Raw genomic sequence first — 20,195 nt, 5'->3', positions numbered from 1 at the left:
ATTTATCCATGTGTATGTCGACTATTTGCCATCAATTCTCTCTAACCCCAGAACAAATGGCTGCTGTTTTTTCCAGGTAGAAGCCCATGCAGCCTTCTCAATGACATCTGTAACACTTAATGGAACTTGCTTACTTGCCTCCTCCAACCTAATGGTAAGGCCTTTGATGGTAGGATCAGTGAGTAGCACATTCTCTTGAAATGGCCTGGTCATTTTCAATCAACCAACTTACAATTTTTGAATTCAGTTCAAAATCAGTCTTCAAATGTCTCTAGGAAAGCAACCTGCATTTTCAGAGATGGAATAAATCTTGCTGGATTTGCTAAAACTGATTCTAAACTAATTTCGAATCAGAGACATCTAAGTTAGAACTTGATCTCACCATTTGCTTCATGTGTAACCTATGGCAAGTTAACTCATCTCTCTACACCTCTGTTTTCACATCTGTTAAATGGGATCATATTCATACCTGGTAAGAAGGGGATAACAGAAGCTTGTTTGTTGAGAAAATTAAATTAATAATGCACATGAAGTGCTTAGCCTGGCATCCCACATGTAGTAGGTCTTCCATAAACATTAGCTTTTATGACTATTATGATTAATAACAATACAGCAACCAACAGAATATTAAAGATACTCTCTCGGGGCTTCCCTGGTGGTGCAGTGGTTAAGAATCCGCCTGCTAATGCAGGGGACACGGGGTCGAGCCCTGCTCCGGGAAGATCCCACATGCCTCGGAGCAACTAAGCCTGTGCACCACAACTACTGAGCCTGCGCTCTAGAGCTCACGAGCCACAACTACTGAAGCCCGGGCGCCTAGAGTCTGAGCTCTGCAACAAGAGAAGCCACCGCAATGAGAAGCCCGAGCACCGCAACGACGAGTAGCCCCCGCTCGCCGCAACTAGAGAAAGCCCGCGTGCAGCAACGAAGACCCAATGCAGCCAAAACATTTTTAAAAATTAAATAAAAATAAAGACACTCTCCCAAGCTGGTAAGAACACATTAGAGAGATTTGTTTCAAGGAAATCACTTCTTGCCAGTTTCCCAGACTTCAACATTCCAAGGTCACAGTCCCAAGAGAGCTGAGATTCCAAATGAAATGCCACAGGGTAGTAAACAACAGTTCTACAGGACACCTCTGGGGGGCTGTACATCCAGGGAAAATAGAGCTGGCTGCCGCCCAGCCCCACTCACTCAAGCAGCAGTGAAGGAGGGCTCGCTTTTCAAAGGAAGAATGCTGACGGAAGGCTGAACTTACCCCTCACAGAGAGGGAGGGACCAATGCATCAGATCAGAAGATGAGACACAAGGCAGATTTGCCAAAAGACAGACTGTAGTTGATGTAACTGTGTCATGAATTCGGAATTAACATTGACTTAACCATTCCTCTGTTTTCAGTGACTTTAAGGAGGAGAGGCAAAAAGATTTAAAAAAAATCAAGTCTGTCAGAGGTATAATTAATTTAAAAGTTAATAAGGCCCTAAGAGGTACACCATATAGAGAATTCACTTAAAAACTCAAGTAAGAGAACATATGGCAGGTCCGAGGTTGGTAAATATCCAGTTATATCCAATTCACGGCAAAAGGGGGAGAAAATGTTGGATTGAAAATAAAACAACACCTTTTAATGGAACATAAACTTTAAATTTCCCATTTGACAATAACTTGAATATTGCGTTGGATAAAAATTGGTATTAGTAACACCGTGCAGGAATTCAACACCAGCCTGCCTGTAAATCAGCTCCTATTCCTACTTAACCACTCTTTGAAAATGTTACCCCCTGTCATAGTATGAAAATTTTGATATCTTTAATGTCCAAAATGCTAGAGCTGCCATCGAAATCATATAGCAATTTAGGAAGTATCCCTAAATTCGTATTTTCTTCCATTCTTATTTTCTGACTAATTTTTTAAGGACATGGTATTTAAATTTCACTCTTAAAATCAGGCCAATATTCTACACAGTTTGCAAAATCCAGGCAACAGTGAAGCCCTATCTCTTAACGTAGCATGTAGATATGTTCTATTTAGAAAAAGAGAGAAGCTTCAACAATAGATATAATCTTAAATGAACTACAACAGTGTCACTGAAGAAAGGAGTCATAGCCTTTATCCCCTTAAAATATGCCTTCACAGAGAAAGCTAAAGGCTTATCAAAATATTCTATATGGTGCATAGGTAACAGACAAGCCTAAGGGCAAGGACAGTTTTAAATTTTAGTTTAGTTTGGTTTATTTTAATTGTGGTACTTATAAGTGATTCTAAGTCCATTTGTATTGGTTTGTATGTAGGATAAACAGCAGCACAAATAATTTCAGCTTATTTTAAGCTGGAGGATATAAAGAGAAGCTGCACCCCACCCTGCTAGTTAATTCTTCAAGAAATTTACCCCTCCTTTTGGCTGAGATTGGAATTGGATCTGAGTGCCCATTATCCCTGCACTCTGGGTTGTGTGGCTTCAGAGCCTAATTCCTTACACACTTACCATCAAGGCGCAGGTAAAGGAAGTTCCGAAAAGCAAAGTAATCCTCCATGATGGTCATGAGAGACGTCATCTGGCAGAAAAGCAGCACGCGGTGATTAGTCGCTCTCAATTTTGGCAGAATACGATCAAGTAGCTCAAACTTTCCTGAGGCCCGATACAGCTCAGCCCTGAACCCAAAAATGCAAAACAAGAAGACAGTATTACTGCTGTCTTCTTGAAGGATCCAGTAGAGCTTTGCTTTTCATATAGTGCCTTGTGCATAGTAAACATTCAATAAATAACTACAGAATGAATGAATGGATGAATGAATGAGTGAATGAGTATCCACTCCAAAGCAACTGAGACTATGGCATGGAAAAAATAAAATATATTTCTAGAAAACCCATAAAAAGTATATTATATACTCTAGGTATGATGACAGTTTCTAGAAAGAAAAGGAAACCTAATACTTTGACTCTCTCCCTCTGTCTTTCCTACACATGCATATATGTATATGTTGTCATTTCCTTAAATCCCTACTTATTAAGTACATAAAATTATTAATTTAGGGCACTTAAGATTCATTGAAATGCTTACTGAGCACCTACTATGTGCCAAGCACACTGCTGGGCATGTGTATAAGCAAAATAGAATCCCTGCCTTCCAAATGGGTAATTAACAACTTGTGATAAGTCCTAAAAAGAAAAATAGCAAGTTGCTATGAGCGATCATAGCAACATGTGACATCTTCTTTACATTACAGCAGTGCTTGGCCAAACATCAGCCCCTGGACAGCTGTCTGTTTTTGTAAATAAAGTTTTATTGGAACACAGCCAGGCTCACTCATTTCTGTTTGCCTATGGCCTGCTTTCAAGCTACCATGGCAAAGTTGAGCAGGTGCGACAGAGACTTTTTGCACAGCAAAGGTGAAAACATTTGAGATTTGGCCCTTTGCAGAAAAGAATTTGGCAGCCACTGGTTTAGAGCATCAAAGGTGACCCGCTAAAGAGCTAACAGTTTAGCTAAAACCTGAAATAAAGAGCAAAAGGCAGCCAGGTGAAAAAGGTGGGCTTAGGAGTGGAGAGGAGGAGATTCCAGGAAGTGGAAAGAGTATGTGCAAAGGCCCTGAGGAGTAAAAGAGCCTGGTGAGTCTAAAGAATGGAAAAAATGGTGTGTGTGGCTTAAGCTTAAGTCGGGGGGGGAGGTGTGCAGAGGGGGATGCTGGTCGACGAGAGCAGAGATGAAGACGGTGGGAGGGGGGACAGATCCTGTAGGGCTCCATTAGTTTTAGTTTTAAGTGCAACAGAAAGCCAATGATGGGTTTTAAACAGGGGGGTGACGAGATATGACGCCTTTTTAAAAGATCACCATGTACACTGTGAAGAATGGATTGGGGAGGGGACACAATCCTGGCTTACACAGAAATTCACATTAAAAAATACGATGATAGAGTGCTGTCAGATAGAGAAGAATGTCAGTGAGTTAAAGTAGAGCTTTTCTCCTCCACAAGAAACCACTCTCCTCTTTATCAACAGGGATGTGTCATATTATTAAAACTTAGTTGTAGGGGTGATGTTGTTGGGAAAACTCCGCAGTGCACGTGCAGTCTAGTCTATAATACTGAAACGTATCATTGGTAGTTGACTTTATGACACATAGAACAGACATTTTCCAGTGTAAGTCTTCCCAACATCCATCCCCTACTCTGAGAACTGTCCTCCAAACACCCCCTGAGGCCATGTTTTCAATATGCAACCCTGGCCAACCTGATGGCACCAGGAGTGAACAAAGGACCGAGAGAAAAGGAGAAAAGGAGAGACAAAGGAGAGCCTGGTGGCATTGGTTTGGATGGCTTCCAATTCCTGGAGCTTAGTCCAGCAACACAGTCTGCCCTTGGGATCCAAGAATTGACCTCTTTATCCTAATAATAAAAATTTCCCTGGTACCACACAAGCAAAACAGAGACTTTCTATTAATGCAACATTCTGTTTTGTTGTGTTGCAGGCATGCGTCTCTTCAATGTCCACTGCTAATGAAAAGTTATTTCTTATACAGACCATAGGCTAACAAATTACTGTCAAGGTGTATATATGTATAGCAGATGAGACATTTTCCTCTCATACACGTTAATGTTAAATATAAACTTGAGACTTCATATGGTAAATTCGCTTTGAGCTCAAGCTACACTATTGGTTATAAGTAAGAACCCTTTGAAGCTCTGACAACGTTTTTAGAACACTAGGACACTGTTAAGTCTATTAAAGGAGATCTATGCCCTTTGAATAGCCACTTGCTCAAGGCATGTGGTAATTTATGCCAGTAAAGTAAAAGGGAATGCTGATAACATTTTGGTTAACAACTTCTGTACTCTCTGCTGAGGAGAGAGGAGGGCTGAGGAGGCTGGCAGTATGTATTTGTGTGATAGGAAACACTTCAGAGAGAAAAGTTAGGGAGGACCAACAAACTATTTTTTGGAAGAAAAAAAAAATTAAGATTTACCCATTGATGACCCCATTTGAATAGCCCAGGTGTTCAGCAAAGGATTCCTTTAAAAGAGAGAGAAGAAAATGATTCTAAAAAACAGATCTGTAATTATTAACTTAATGATTATTCTCTTAGTGAGGTCATCCTAATCTATTTCTAGAGCACAGTTGAATAAAATAATGAATAAGTAAGAAAACACTCGTTATACAATGAACCAGAAACTCAAAGTCTTTGAATTCAGACTATAGTTCTGCCAGAAATGTACCCCGTAAGTCTGCAAGTCTCTAGACTCTCATACTGAGATGATAGGGCTAGTTCACTCATCAAACAGTGATTAAGTGTTGACTGGCCCAGGGCTGTGGTAGGCAGGTACTGGGAATCCAGAAAAAAATGAAGTAGCTACCCCAAGGAGCTTAGAGTCTAGACCAGAGGAAGAGCTTAATACAAGCAAATCAAGATTAATATATACACATAAATACACTGTGGAAATATTTAACAGTAAAAGTAATGATTATTTATGTACTACATACTGTAAATCTTAGTTTGGTGGAATCCTAACATCCCTTCCGTACTGTGCTTTTCTGTATCATAAATAAAGCTCTAAATGTATACCACCCCTCAGGTGACCGGCTCCACTTTTAAAACACAGAACTTAATTACAGAATTCCCTCCTCACTGATTCTGTGGAAGAAATAAGTTGCTGTTCTCCATGTGATTTTCGCATTCCTTCTTTATGGGAAGGGAGAGCATCTGTGGGGAGGAGAGCACGTCACACCTTCACATTTAACCACCAGCTGTCTCCCTTCTCTGCTCCCCTTCCTTCCTGGATCACTGAAGCTTTCCTCCAAGGGGACCAGATCTTCCCTTTGGGCTTTGCTCCCAAACATGCTCACCATTTATGGTAGGCCCAGCCCCTCCGGATGCTGCCCTGCCGGCAAAATTAACGCCAATGGACCTCAGCCAAAAACCCTACCCTGACTCCAAGCCTACCCTTTCGTCTCTACAGGTGCCATTCCTGACTAGAGATTTAGGTCTCATCCGTCTCTCAGATGGTATGTGTTGATAGATGGTGATAAGGTCAGGTATCAGCAGCATTTTAAAAATACTGCTTTCATTTCTCTGGTGTGAAGATCCCCAGGGAGGCAGAGAGCCCAATCCAGAGAGTAGGTTTCTAGTATGAACAAAGGGTGTGTAAGCAAACAAAACGAAGACAAAAGCAAAATGCACACACCATCTCTGGTTCACAACTGTGATACCTTTGCAAATAACTGTGGGTCTCATTTCCAGGAATGTGCTCCTGAAAGTTCTTTACATTAAAAAAATTACGAATCAAAGTCTGTCTTTCTACTGACTGCTACTTAAAATGTCAATGTGCAGGCAAAGGAGGGCATGTTACTTAGACTTAGCTTCTTTGATCCCCACCCCCTCCCCTCCCCAGGTGCTCCAGACAGAAGCTTGACATCCTCTCTCTACCTGACATGGCCCAGTGTGTCTCAAAGGTTCATTTTGGTACGATAACCAAAATGAAGTTAAGATTGACACCTAATTTTCATAATTTCTAAGTCCTCAAACTCCTCTATACTTTTACAAAGTAAATATCTTAAAATTATTTTTAGGAAAAATAAGATGGTGGGTGACAGGTTAACCTGACATGACCCCAATCATTTTCACCATTAGATCTTTTTTTTTTTGGCTCCTCCAACCCAACATGTACCCCCAACTAATTCATGGATACCTTACAGCCCATTTATCACATTATTGGTTTACCAGACACTTCATAGGTTATTTTTTTTTTAAAGCTTATGCCCTTGCCAGTCGTATAATCTATTACCATCTGATGACAAGTCAAGTAACTATGAGTGACTTACACCAAGTCACAGTTAAAAGTGACCTGGGGGCTTCCCTGGTGGTGCAGTGGTTGAGAATCTGCCTGCCAATGCAGGGGACATGGGTTCGAGCCCTGGTCTGGGAAGATCCCACATGCCGCGGAGCAACTGGGCCCGTGAGCCACAACTACTGAGCCTGCGCGTCTGGAGCCTGTGCTCCGCAACAAGAGAGGCCGCGATAGTGAGAGGCCCGCGCACCACGATGAAGAGTGGCCCCCGCTTGCCGCAACTAGAGAAAGCCCTCGCACAGAAACGAAGACCCACCACAGCCAAAATTAAATAAATAAATAAATAAATTTAAAAAATAAATAAATAAAAAATAGAAGTCAGTAGTGCCTGACAGCCAGCATTTAAAAAAAAAAAAAAAAAAAAGTGACCTGGGGTATAGACTTATTACCACACAGTGGATTCTCCTACTATGTGTCTAAATAGGCTTGTTGGTGGGACCTTCCCCTCCCTCCCTCCCTCCCTTTCTTCCTTCTTTCTTTTCTTCCTTCCTTCCTTCCATCCATCCTTCCTACCTTTTACTGTTGTTGCTGTTGTCATTTTACTTATATCGAGGGCTTTTTACTCTATAAAGGAAGGGTTGCCTGTCCCTAAGGCAACAACAATGTCAGGAGTTTTTCTAATTTCCCACCACAGGTGGGATAGGACTCCAGGATAGGGATAGAGGTGCAATATATACTGTTACCTAACAAGCACGATTACCAAAAATAAGGAAGAAAAAAATAATCTTCAAAGTCAAGAATATTTCAGTCTCATTTCCAGGAATATGCTCCTGAAAGTTAAATTCCTAGAACCTTCTATTTATTTATTTGTTAATAAGCTGGTGCGAACACGGAGCCTGCAGTGACTTGCCCCATGCCTCCTGCTCATCTGTAGTGGAAAGTAAGCAGCGCCCTGGCAAATAATTGCCGCCAGGACCATATGCATCTGCGGCAACATTGAAAAGTGGAGGCTGCAATTGTGGCTCCTTTTCCTTCCTGCTCAAGTCAATGGCTCCTACTAGGGTGAAATTGTCAATTTAGGAAACTCATTCACATGTAGCGAACAGGGCAGAATATGTCCTCTCCCCTAAAAATAGCTTCCTAGAGACCAGAGCCTCAGGATAAAAGCCTGTATCTACACTGTCATGAAAGAGGCCAGAAAGGAAAAGTACAAATCTAAGTAACAGACTAAAGTCAGTGACTTTTACAGAGAACATCTTTCTGTTCAACGGGTATAAATACATTATTTTAATATTTTTCACAGCATCCTTCTGAGGAAGCTGGATGTATTTATCATTATCTTCCATTTCGGAGCTCCTACGATAACAAGGCAATTCACAGCACCTACCCAAACCCACATAATGAGCCATAGCTTACAGCATTTTCTCACTACTTGAAACTCCTGGTTATAAAATTCCAGATGCTCAAGTGTCTGGTGCCAATGAGAATCCATAACCAGAAAATTCATGTTTGTTAATTTTGCTCTTCAAGCTATCAGAGCACGTTGTTTCAACTTCCACACGTTTTAACCCTTTTTTATTTTTTATTAAAAAAAATTGTCTATGTAGTATTAGTAGGAATAACACAGTTAGGATCAGGGTCACGACAGAGAACGCAGACTTACCTCAATGTGCTGAAACATATATGGGTGATTGCAGATTTTTCTCAACTGCATGATAGTGTTCATAAGTGTCTTAGCGCCTCCTTTCCCCTAAGAACAAGTGGAGGAGAGTGAAAATAGAAGTTATTAATTGATCAGGTATTTCCCATTTAAAAAAAAAATAGGCTTCTATAGAAACAGCAAAGGGCCATAGGTCTTCTCGGTAACCTACACCTCTTGTGGTCCAAAGTTCCTGTTACTATTACATAGTTGTTTCTGAATTAGATATAACATCTTCCTTGTGACTAACTTATCCTAGAGGAGGGAATTATGCCCAGTGGATGGCTTTGAGAAATAACTGTCTATTCGCTAGGATTCACAGCTGTCTATTCCCTAGAAGCATGGAACAGACGCCCAGGGAATGAAACTGGATTGTGAAACCTTCCATAATGCCACCACACCCTTAGGCAGATATATTCCGTGCAGAACTGACATGAGCATAGCTAACTATTTTGGTGATATGAACACCAACATGGTGTTCGTTTCTAACTGCTCCTATGCAGTTTGCAGGTAAGAGGCTACGAGATTTTCTTCGGCAGCAACAATAGCTCCCAAAAAAGCCCAGTAATTTGCTTCGACAAATCAGCATTAGCAGGGATGTTTCCCAGGAGTATCCAGCGTCACAGCCCCAAGAAGATACATGACGGCACCTTGAGTTGCAACATCTTCCGCAACGTACCTTCTTATCTTTCTCCGAACCGTCTGTGAGGAGGATCCCTTTGGCTTGCATATGGCGATACAGAATCTTCTGCAGAGCTGACATGTCACACTTGATCACATATTCAACCTGGGGAAAAAAGAACAGTAAGTAGAGCAGGAGAGAGAAGGTGCCTGTTCTAAGAAGACTGTTGAGACATGGCTGCTGGTGGCACTCCTGGAACCACCAAGGTATCTCTCTTCCCCCCTCTTGGATTCATGGAGGGGGTGGGGTGGGGTGGTGGTAGTGATGGAGAGGACCACAGTCATCACTACTAAAGGTACCATTATACTGTAGGGACCTTCAAAAGGTTGTATGTCATTGAGCATTGACACTAGGGTCATGTTTTTGGAAATTTCTTGACTTGTTCCATATTTGAGACAGAGAGAGAGAGGCAGGCAAACTGTTCAAATTCAAAGATGTTCAATACAGAGTATTTTCTTTTCTTTTTTTTTTTATAGTATTTCCTCTGCTTCCCACCTATACCTCCTTTCCTATGAACAGAACAGTTTTAGGAAAAACAGTGCTTGGCCAATAACCTCTGCTTTTCTTTGGAAAACATTTTTTAAATGGTCCTAGGTGGCTACTACCCCCAGTACTGATCTGAGAAGGAGATTCATAAGAGCCCTAGGCTGACTGTATGTAATTACCCTCTGCTTTTGAAGGATGAGCGGATGGATACTATCCTAGTGAGGATAACAGGCAAAGGAGAGGAATTAATCCACAATTGGATGCAACTCTAGGACCTTCTTCTTTAGAGGCAAGGCCTCATGTGCTTCCATTTTGAAATAACAGAAAAATCCAATTTAAAACAGTGAAAGGGAATTCATGTGCTGGTGGTTTCATACACACCTGCAATACTTCTCGCACGCTCCTAATGCACACAATCTGCCTTGGTTATTTCCTATTATTGTCTTTCTTTATTAAAAAAAATCCCCAGAATACAAATGTGAAATTTTCATAATAAACATCAGATTAATGCCTAGAAATCTGCAGAATGTGATTAAAAGCAAATCAGCAAGCTGCCTCATGTTTAACAAACTGATTAAAAATGATCAGGTTATTTTCAGCTCTGAGGGCCAGGGCGAAGAGGTCACAGATGAAGAGAAGTTGAATATTCATTCGATTGTTGCTTTAGAAGGGACCTGTCAGGCCAGCCAGAACCGCAATTAATAGCCTTTTGCTACTCGTTTTGATGCACCAAATCAGATTAGAAAAAGGTGGATTCTTCTGCAGAAAAGTTAAGAAAAGCAAGTGACCTGCCATAAACTTGTTTTAGTTTTTAATGACTTTCTTGGCCAGGGTGGAAAAAACATCTCCAAGTTTAATAAATAAGGATGCACTATTAGTACAGGCTTTGTGTTCCACAGACTTGATCCTGCATGTCTTTAAAGTACTTCGACTTTTTCAAGAGCTGTTAACTCTCCACGAAACTTGATCACAGTGTAGAAAAATGTTAAACAACTTCAGACTTTAACAAGCATAATGATAAAAATGACACCAAGGGCTAGTATTATCGAGTTCTTTCTATGGACCAGGCCCCGTGCAAAAATGCTTTATGTGCCTTCTCCCATTTCCCTACACAAGACCTGTAGGAGAGTTACATTTAGTGGTGTTCGAGTTTTATAGATAAGGAACCTGAGCATCAGAAAGGTTAAGTGACTGGGTTGAAACGATGCAGCTATTTAATGGTGCAGTTAGGATCGAACCAGACTCGACTTCCTTAAGCTCTATGCTAAGGATGACCACGGAGACTTTTAGGTTTCCCAGTTCTGCCCTGATGTTCATCTTCACCTGGGCCTCCCTGCCGGCCAGCTTGTGCACACTTTCCTGAATGTGGAAAGGAGGGCTGAGGCTTGCTTGTAAGTGCGTTAGGAGACAGAAGAACCAGAATGAGGGACTGGACCCTCAACCTCCTTCCCATCAGTTAGCTGCTGCTAAGAGCTGGAGGGGAGGGAGTTTGGGAAGCAGGAGGCATGCACGATGATGCCATGCAGATAGGAATGTCAAACACCCCCATAGGGGCCAAGTCAGCAGAGAAGCGAGCTCAAACCTAGAACCTGATGGCTGCTGTAGGAAGGAGATGTTCCCCCACAACCCTCCTCCCAAGCACCATTAGGGGGTACCAGAAGCTAGTTTGATACACATCATCAAAATCACCATCCTAAGTTTCACAACTATATTTTACGTTTGCTCCCTGTAACCTCCCAAACAAGTCCAAGCTATTTCGTTTGTCTTTGTACTTTCCCCCAGGCCTGGGGTGAGGGTCCTTAGTCTTAGGGCTTCCTTTCCAAATTTTACTCTCCCTGAGGGCGCTTTGTAAGATCTTCCCCAATCATATCTATCAGCCAAACTCAATCTTCCTTTTCATTTCCCGCAAAGAAGTGGTCATTAAACTTTTTGATGGCAGTTCCTTACTAGGAAGACGTGCTAAAGCGCCTCTTCCCAATACATGCCCATATATTTAACTGTGAATTATATGCATGCGCGGACATTAATGTCTCCAAATACAAGTTACCTTTAGGACAGGGGTCAATGTTAAAGGCAGTTGACTTATATCTACATTTCAAGAGGCCAATTTGATGACATCTAATTTTGGGGGTTAAAATGGGGCTGGTGAAAACCCACACTAGGAACAGGAGAGGTGGCAGGACTGCCCTTTTCCTACCGTCCATCTGTGCTTACGTTATCCATCTTGTTTTCAACCTGCAATCCTTTGCAGAATCTTTTAAAGCCCTTCATTCATTCTGAGGGCCAGGGGTGTCAGTTTAGTTAAAATGAGATCATCCTAAAATCCTTTTACCTGGATACGGGGAAACCCGCCATGCTCACAGTAGGCAGAAAGCGAAGGAACCAGGCTGCGAGGGTGAGCGGATATCTGATGCCCCAGGTGGAGGTGTTCCCCCTCACACTCCCTCCCGGGATAACCGATACAGTCTAAGCAAGGTACCTTGACTTTCTGTTGTGCATACATACCGCATGGGTACCAGTGTCCATCTGTATGTTAACTTAATAAAGCTTAATTTTTTTTTATTTTTAAGAGAAAACGTAATATAAATGGAAGCTCTAAAATCTTCCTCCCACACCTCAATGGATTACTAGTAAGCACCTCCCCACATACTCACACACACCCCCTTGTGTGCTCTGGGGACCCCTGTCCTAAAGCTCTTGAATGCCTGGATCCTTCCTCCTGATGGGGTGGGTGATGCTGTCTTTCACTGTCATGCCATTGTTCAGCGACAGCTCACACCATGCCTCCAATTTCTGGTACAGCCCCTGCACCTTGCAGCCCCGCCCAAGCGCAGTGCAGCGCACAGAGCAAGCCATCAGAGCTACGCATTGAGAAAAGGGCAGACGGAACAATTCGAAAGTAGACATGCAGACTGACAGTGGCAAGGCGAGGAAAGTCTTTGTAATCATCATGCCATCTCAAACTCTGTTGGGTCTGGGTCACCTCCCAAAAACATGATGGTCCCTAATTAGAGCATGAATTTGAAAGTTCCTCAAAATATGCTGGTGCTGAAGAAAATAAAATCTATGACTCTTTTAACAGGGATGATTCTCCCAACAAGTTCGTCTTATGAGAGCCACTGGGACTATTATATTGAAATTATATGTAAAATTGGGGTGTCAGCCTCATGGACAGGACAGTTATCTCCTAAGACTCCTTATGTTAGTAATGATCAAACTGGTCCCTTCAGGGAGCTAAATTGGGTGGTTATATTGGCCCAGACTCTCCTCCCATATAACCCTGTAAAAGTTTTCAACCTTTATTCATAGTTTCTCCCTAAACACTATTCCTCACTTATCATTTCCCTTCCAAAAGGAGGTATTATTAGATCAGTAAATCCAGACTACTGTGTGTGATATATTACCACTTTGTGAATTGAGATTTCCAAGATTAAATTTATGAAAGTCCCAGGTTCTAGAATCTATGGCAAGAGAGGAACAAAGTGATGATTAATTACATCAAGCATTCTAAATTTTTATATAATGAATATAAAAGCTGCCCATCTAAACAATGCTTTTTTGTGGTTTTATACAGATTATATCAAAATCAGGGTCGATTTTAGGTAGGTCAACCTCTAGTTAATCTCAGACACTGTCTACATATTTTAGCATATTTAGACACAGACACACACACACACACACACGTACAGCCAATGGCAAGTACAGTTGGTTCTTGATTACACAAAAGGGAAAGTCAGCACAGACAACCTCAAATGGGAGCTAAATCGAAAAATCAATTTTTCTTTAGCTTAAGTTAGGTTTTATGTAATCCCTTTTCCATGAATTGCCCTCCTTCCGTGAGTATAAGGAATAGATCTTATGCCAGCAGCTTGGTGGTGGTGTTGGGAGGGGCCTGGAGACAGTATATTCTCTTGCTCATTAGGTGTTTCATTAGACTCATTAAGTCATTGAATACTCATTGATTAAAACTAATTTTTATTAAATACTCATTCATTAAAACTAATTTTTCTATGAAGTAGAACTGCATTTATCAAACTGTGGCCCTTATATGCCTGCTTTGGTTTCATCTGAGGAAATACAGACCCCTGAGGTCACTCCCACTATACTAAACAGAATTACTGGGGCTAGGGCTGGTACTTTGTATTTTTAAGAGTTTTTCTATCTGAAAACTCAACAATAAGAAAAGAAATAATTGGGAAAAAAATAGGCAAAAGATTTAAGCACCACTTCATCAAAGAAGACACATGAATGCCAAATAAGCACATGAAGTTGAGTCACAAGATATCAGCACACAATTATTGAAACGGCCAGCAGTGTTAAAAACTGAAAATATCAAGTATTGAGGAGAATGTGGAGGAACTGGAATGCTCATACATTGCTGGTGGGACTACAAAATGGTTCAGACTCCTTAGAAAACCACTCGGAAGTTTCTTATAAAGTTATGTGTACATTTACCATATGACCAAGCAATCCCACTCCTAGATATTTACTAAAATGAAATGAAAACCTATGTTCACACAAAAACCTATACACAAATGCTCATAGCAGACTTATGCATAACCATCAAAAACTAGAAACAACCCAAATTTCCTTCAGTTAAATGGATAAACAAACTCTGGTGCGTCAATATAACAGAATATTATTCAACAATAAAAATGAACCAATTAATGATACATCCAACACCCTGGATGTATCTCAAATTCATTACACTAAATGAAAAACCAGATGCAAAAGGTCTGATGAGACATATTGTCTGATTCCTTTCATACAACATTCTGGAACAGGCAAAACTACAGGGATGGAGAACAAATTAGCGGTTGCATGAGGCAAAGGGTAGAGGGAGAGTTTGACTAAAAAGTGAGAGCACTAGGAAATTTTTGGTTGGGGGGACTGGGAGACAGAATTGTTCTGTATTTTGATTGTGGGTAGAGTTAATGTATTTCTCAAAACTCAGAACTATACACCGAAAAGAGTGAATTTTATTATACGTAAATTAAAAAATAAAATGGAAATCCACTTCCCTGATTCTTTTTCACGAAAACATTTGAGCATCACTTCTATAAAATATTTAGCCTTTTCCTACCATCAGCCACAATTCCTTTCTAGATTCCTTATATAGCCTGAGAAAGACATATATGTTGTTTGTGGCTACAAGCAGATGGTGGCAGAAGAAACCTTCTTACCCCCAAGGATGACACTTAAATGGCCAATTTTCCCCAGATTAAAAAAATCCTAACAAAGTAGAAAGAGCAAAGAGTGAAAACTGGCCAAACCACATCAATAACAGCTACATACACATGCCAAGTGATTAGTTCCCCTACTCACCATGAAAAGGTTATGGGGACAGAGATGGGACGGGAATACAGAAAGTGCCAGGACCAGAGAACAGTGAGAAAGAACTTGAAGCGAATAGGGAAGCGGAACCAGAAGTCAGCAATAGAAACGGCAGTGTGAGTAGAAAGTAAGGACTCTGGTGGTAGCAGTTGTCACCAGCTGAGCCCTTACCACGTGCCAGGCATAGTGTTATGAGTACTGCATCCATTCAATCCTCTTCTGTGAAGCAGGTATTGTCTATTTTCCAGTTCACTGATGAGAACACTGATACCCACTGGGTTAAGAGACTTGCCCAAGCTCACACAGCTAGTATGAGACGGAGAATGCAGTGGGGACCCAGGTCCACTCTGACGGGCAGAGCCCATGACTTCCACTCCACCAAGTTGCCTCCAGGTAAAGGTAGCTTATCCACAGATAATTCAGTCATACCTTGGAGACAGTGCGGGTTCAGTTCCAGACCAACAAAAGAAAGGGGATATGGTAATAAAGCAAGTCACAAGAATTTTTTGGTTTCCTAGCACATATAAGTTATGTTCACACCATACTATAGTCTATTAAGTGTGCAATAGCACTGTCTAAAAAAATTGGACATACCTTAATCAAAAAATACTTTATTGCTAAAAAATGCTATCATCTCAGCCTTCAGTGAGTCATAATCTTTTTGCAATGGTACATCAAAGATCACTGATCACAGATCACCGTAACACATAAAACAATAATGAAAAAGCTTGAAATATTGCAAGAATTACCAAAACGGGACACAGAGACATGAAATTAGCATATGCTGAAAAATGGTGCTGACAGACTTGCTCAACGCAGGGTTGCCACAAACCTTCAATTTGGGGGGAAAAAAACATGGTATCTATGAAGGGCAATGAAGCAAAGTGCAATAAAATGAGGTATGCCTGTATATCACACACAGGGTGTTTAACGTACCTCAAATATAAAAATCTGGATATTAAACAGTACATGTGTACTTTATGTCGGAAACATGCTCTTGAAAATCTAATCTTAGTTTTTTTTAATTTATCAATACTCAGGAAGTTTTCTTGTGAAAAGAGCTGTGAAATAAATATTTTAGTAAAGCAAAGAATCCCTTTGTGATATAACCAATCACCCCATAATCCCTATGCTGCAAAAGTTTGGATTCTAATACAGTGGATTTTCTTAAAACAGGGCATACTTTCAACTTGTAATGTGTTTTTAAAATATCTATCTATATTAGCCATTCAGGACTGGCTAATACAGAGTAACGAGTAACAAGATTAAGAAGTTTTATGGAATGAATAAATGAAGAACTTCAGTTAATTGCCTTTTATTTTATAGCTCTTCTAAAGAAACAAAAGGAAGTATGGGACAAATTAAAATCTTTAACATTCCATCTCTATAACTTGCAGGATCTCAGTAACATTCAAGGCAGCCACATGACCACTGTACCCATTCCCCAGCTTATTCTGTAACTAAAGTCCATACTGAATAGAAAGGGGGTTACCCAAAGATGCCAAGACCACACGAAGTCAAAGAAGTATCAACAACATTCAATCCCCAAGATGCATTCACTAGCAAAATAAAATACTTAGATATTTAGGTTTTTGCTGGGATGAGCATGGTATAAGAACTGTGTTAATATTTAATTTTTTTCCAACTGCTAATGAATAGGGCCTTAGGGACCAAAATTCTCTCTTAGCAAAGTGATCAACTTTGTATACTCTCTTGCCAATCCCACTTAAAACTGAGCAGGATGAACCAATCTGTTCAAAAAATAGAGCCATTACACAGAAAAACACAATGATGCAAAACACGCATTTCACAATTGGCTCCTCTAAAGAGAAAACTCACATCAAACTAACTCATGCAACGAACAGTGCACAATGCCAAACAATCTATCTTTAAGAGAATGAAACGTAGAACTCCAGTGTGTGCGGTTCCAAAATATGATCAAAAACATATTAAGCCAATACCCAAATCCAACCCAAAAATGTGGAGCTAAGGGCTTAAAAGACATTCTAAAGCACTGAAAAATCAGTGTCCAAAAAGTAATCTGAAAAATATTTCTTAAAATGTTCACAGGAACTTAAATTAGATGATGCGTCTGTAATTTGCAGGAACCCTATTTTTCACTTACTATCAGAACCGTGACATCCCAAGCATCCAATATTAAACACATTACCGGGAAACCTGGCAAATGCTTACCAGGTCCCTTGATAATGATACAAGCCTCAAACTCAAAGCCTTATTTGGCTCAAAGCAGAACATTTCTACGGCGCCTGCAAGAGCGAACTCAACGAGGTTAGTAAAAAGAAAAAATCTAAAGTTAAAACAGAATGTTAATTCATGTAATGTTAAGTGAATGTAAGTTAAAGCTAAAATGTAATGAGACTCAATGAATTTGGTTATTTTTTAAAATCTGCCCCCAAACTTTTGGAAACCAAGATGAAATGCTAAAATTTCCCTTCTCTCTCTACACTAAATCCCCTAGCTTCCATCTAACAAAAAAAATCCTTTAAGATATTTCCCAGTTACCTGGAACTAAAATACAAGCCTGCTGTTTCCGAAACACAATTTCAGGGGCAGGTACTCCAAATATATTGGCAGGGGAAGAAACCACAACTTTTGAATTTGCAACATACTTTTTCTGGAAGCTGGGATTCAACTTCTTTCTTCAGCCTCCTCAGTAAAAATGGTCTCAACACCTTATGCAGACGTCTGATGATCAATATAGTTTCTTCTTCATTTAAGTCCACCTATAAGAGAAACTTAGATGAATTTGATCATTTTTTAAAAAAAAAATATCTTTCATACAATGACTCTTTATGTTACATTTATTATTGGTTTCAATATATGATTGAAATTTTATGTGCATTAAGGTTAGGTTTATACCCATCATGTACACCTCAGAATGCTGTTCCCACCTTCCTACCAGGTGGTAACAGAACAGCCTCTAAATGGGTGTCTTGGTCTGAATACTGAGTTTTGTAGAAAACGGCCCAGAGCCATCAGTTTTAGATCAGGAGTGTTAACAGCTCAGAATTTTATGGGATATGATTGCAGTAAAGGCTGACTAAAGGCTGAGGTAGAACACGAGTAAAAGGGCAATAGTTAATGTGTTCTTCCTTCAAACTGAAGCATTAAGTTAGGCTCTTAACTCTGATTGTCTCAGATGCAGAAACATACCAAGGGAACAGGGCCTGAACCTGAAAAGAAGAATCTGAAGAGTGGATCCGGGATTACGTCGGTGGGTTTCTAAGCCCCTCTACCTGCATCCTCCTTTGCTCTGCCCTGATCTTGTTCAAGTTCAGTCCTGTTTATATATAAATCCTTCGCTTTCTGTTTCACCTTCCTCTATTCACCTCTAGGGGGCAGAGCTGATTGACGCTACCTTCTCCAAATGGGCAAGCCAATGAATTCTTAATAAAAGGCTAATGTACCTATAACATCTCAAAATTAAAGGGCCAAACAGTTCCAACATAAATTTCCCTAAAGCATTTTAAGTGGCTTTTCGTTCCTCTAGTGGAAGGAATGATAATAAGAAATTTGAAAATGGCTACTCCAGGGTTTGAGGAGTATTTATATACACACAGGACTGAGGCTTACACTAAAACCTGAAAACAACGCATAAAGAAAATTAGTATAAACCAGTTCAGTTTTACATACAAACTCTTAATGTGGAAATAGTTTAAAGGGAAGCCCAAGTTTGTAACAAGGAAATATTTCTTTTTAAGGTTTATATTCGGTTGGTTGAGCTGTGGTTAAATAGATTGAACAAATATCTCTGCATTTATCCTCCTTGTGGCCTGTAGCAGTTAAGCATTCCACCAGCCAGGAACACCCTCTGTTGGTCTGGTTAACACAGTGGCAAAAGACAATGGGATTAGGACACCCTAGATCCTAGATCCTACATCCATCACTAGATCCATTTTCTTTGGATGGAAAAATATCCCTGGAGTGAGAACATATACATCCACTGATTGGCTTCCTAATACTTTACAACACTGTAAACCACCCTATGGGTTTTCTGTGGCTCTAGTGTTCTCAGCTTTAGGTCTTTTCATTTCATTTCATTGTCATGCAGTGGGAAAAATAAAAGTTAGGCCAGTACCCTTTCTCCGGTCATGGCAAATGGAGCATTAAACCACTGCTCAAATGTGCTGCAGCTCTTAAAAATTGTGGGAAGGAGGAAGTTGAGGAGGGCCCAGAGTTCCGGGAGCTTATTCTGCAGGGGAGTCCCGGTCAAGAGGATCCTTCTGGGGGCCACGTAGTGAGTGTTCAGGACCTGAGTCAGCTTGCAGTGGTGATTCTTCATTCGGTGGCCTTCGTCCACTATCATATATTTCCACCGAATCTATAACACAAGAGGAAGGACCAACATGCGGTGAACAAGGGAAAACACAACTACTTCTAAGAGGCAAGTGGTGATGTGGAAAACCAAAGAACTCATGCTTGGTAAAAGCTATGACATGAGATTCCTTAGCATAAAAGAATCTTAACAGTCTATTTCCCATACCTGACAGATCATCGTGCACTATGTAGTAATGGAATGGAATAATAGAATGTGATTCCAAATTACCCTTTCACAAAGACAGAAACTTGGGCCCAGAATGAAATGGTTGGGCCAGGATTAGCTCCTGTGTCTCCCCATCCAATACTCCTTGTATTAATGTTATGTCATGACAGCTATGCCAGATTTAATGGCTCTGTTACCTCTGCTCATAGTAAGTACAGAATATAGCTCCTCACTTGAAACAGAGGTTAATGACTGATTTCTCCAAGATGGCATCAGCAGGCACCTGCAGCGGAAGTACTCTGGCTTCATGCCCTTTTTCTATTGCCTTGGCTGACTACTACCTACAGGGTTTGGCTCATGTTTTTTTTTTTTTAATTTGAACTTAGCTGCTAACATTTAAAAGTTGGAACATTTCACATAAAAATCTGGACATCCAGCTTCTTTTAAAACATTAGAAGATCTGGCAACCTGGACTCTCTGAGTTCATACATACTCCTTACCTGCCAGATCTAGGACCCCGATTTCAAGATGTCTAAAATGAAAGGATAGACTTACTGGCAGAGAGGGCAGTGCTAAAATAGCATTCCTCTGTTATGCCAAAACTTCAGAATTAAACACAATATATTCCCCCAGCATAACTATCACTTCAAAAATAAACAATGTGACCATACGACACGATCTTCCTTCCTAAGTCTACACACAGTCCCT

At 40.5% G+C, this 20,195-nt stretch overlaps 1 protein-coding gene across 2 annotated transcripts in view; it reads right to left on the bottom strand.

The window, feature by feature from the left end:
• SMARCA2 (SWI/SNF related BAF chromatin remodeling complex subunit ATPase 2) overlaps positions 1 to 20,195 on the bottom strand; it is a 173,490-nt gene that overhangs the window by 84,929 nt on the left and 68,366 nt on the right. For both annotated transcript variants that reach the window (XM_082470824.1, XM_082470825.1), the window contains exons 18-23: positions 19,083 to 19,325; positions 17,614 to 17,727; positions 9,161 to 9,268; positions 8,446 to 8,532; positions 4,964 to 5,010; positions 2,486 to 2,652 (exon numbers count right to left, since the gene is read on the bottom strand). In XM_082470824.1, the coding sequence (XP_082326950.1) occupies positions 2,486 to 2,652; positions 4,964 to 5,010; positions 8,446 to 8,532; positions 9,161 to 9,268; positions 17,614 to 17,727; positions 19,083 to 19,325 (766 nt within the window). The remainder of the gene's footprint in view (positions 1 to 2,485; positions 2,653 to 4,963; positions 5,011 to 8,445; positions 8,533 to 9,160; positions 9,269 to 17,613; positions 17,728 to 19,082; positions 19,326 to 20,195) is intronic.

Source organism: Balaenoptera physalus, assembly GCF_965194825.1.
Source record: "Balaenoptera physalus genome assembly, chromosome: 7".
Taxonomy (NCBI): Eukaryota; Metazoa; Chordata; class Mammalia; order Artiodactyla; family Balaenopteridae; genus Balaenoptera; species Balaenoptera physalus.
Note: the sequence above shows the minus strand (reverse complement) of the source record. Positions and strands in the feature narration are given on the sequence as shown.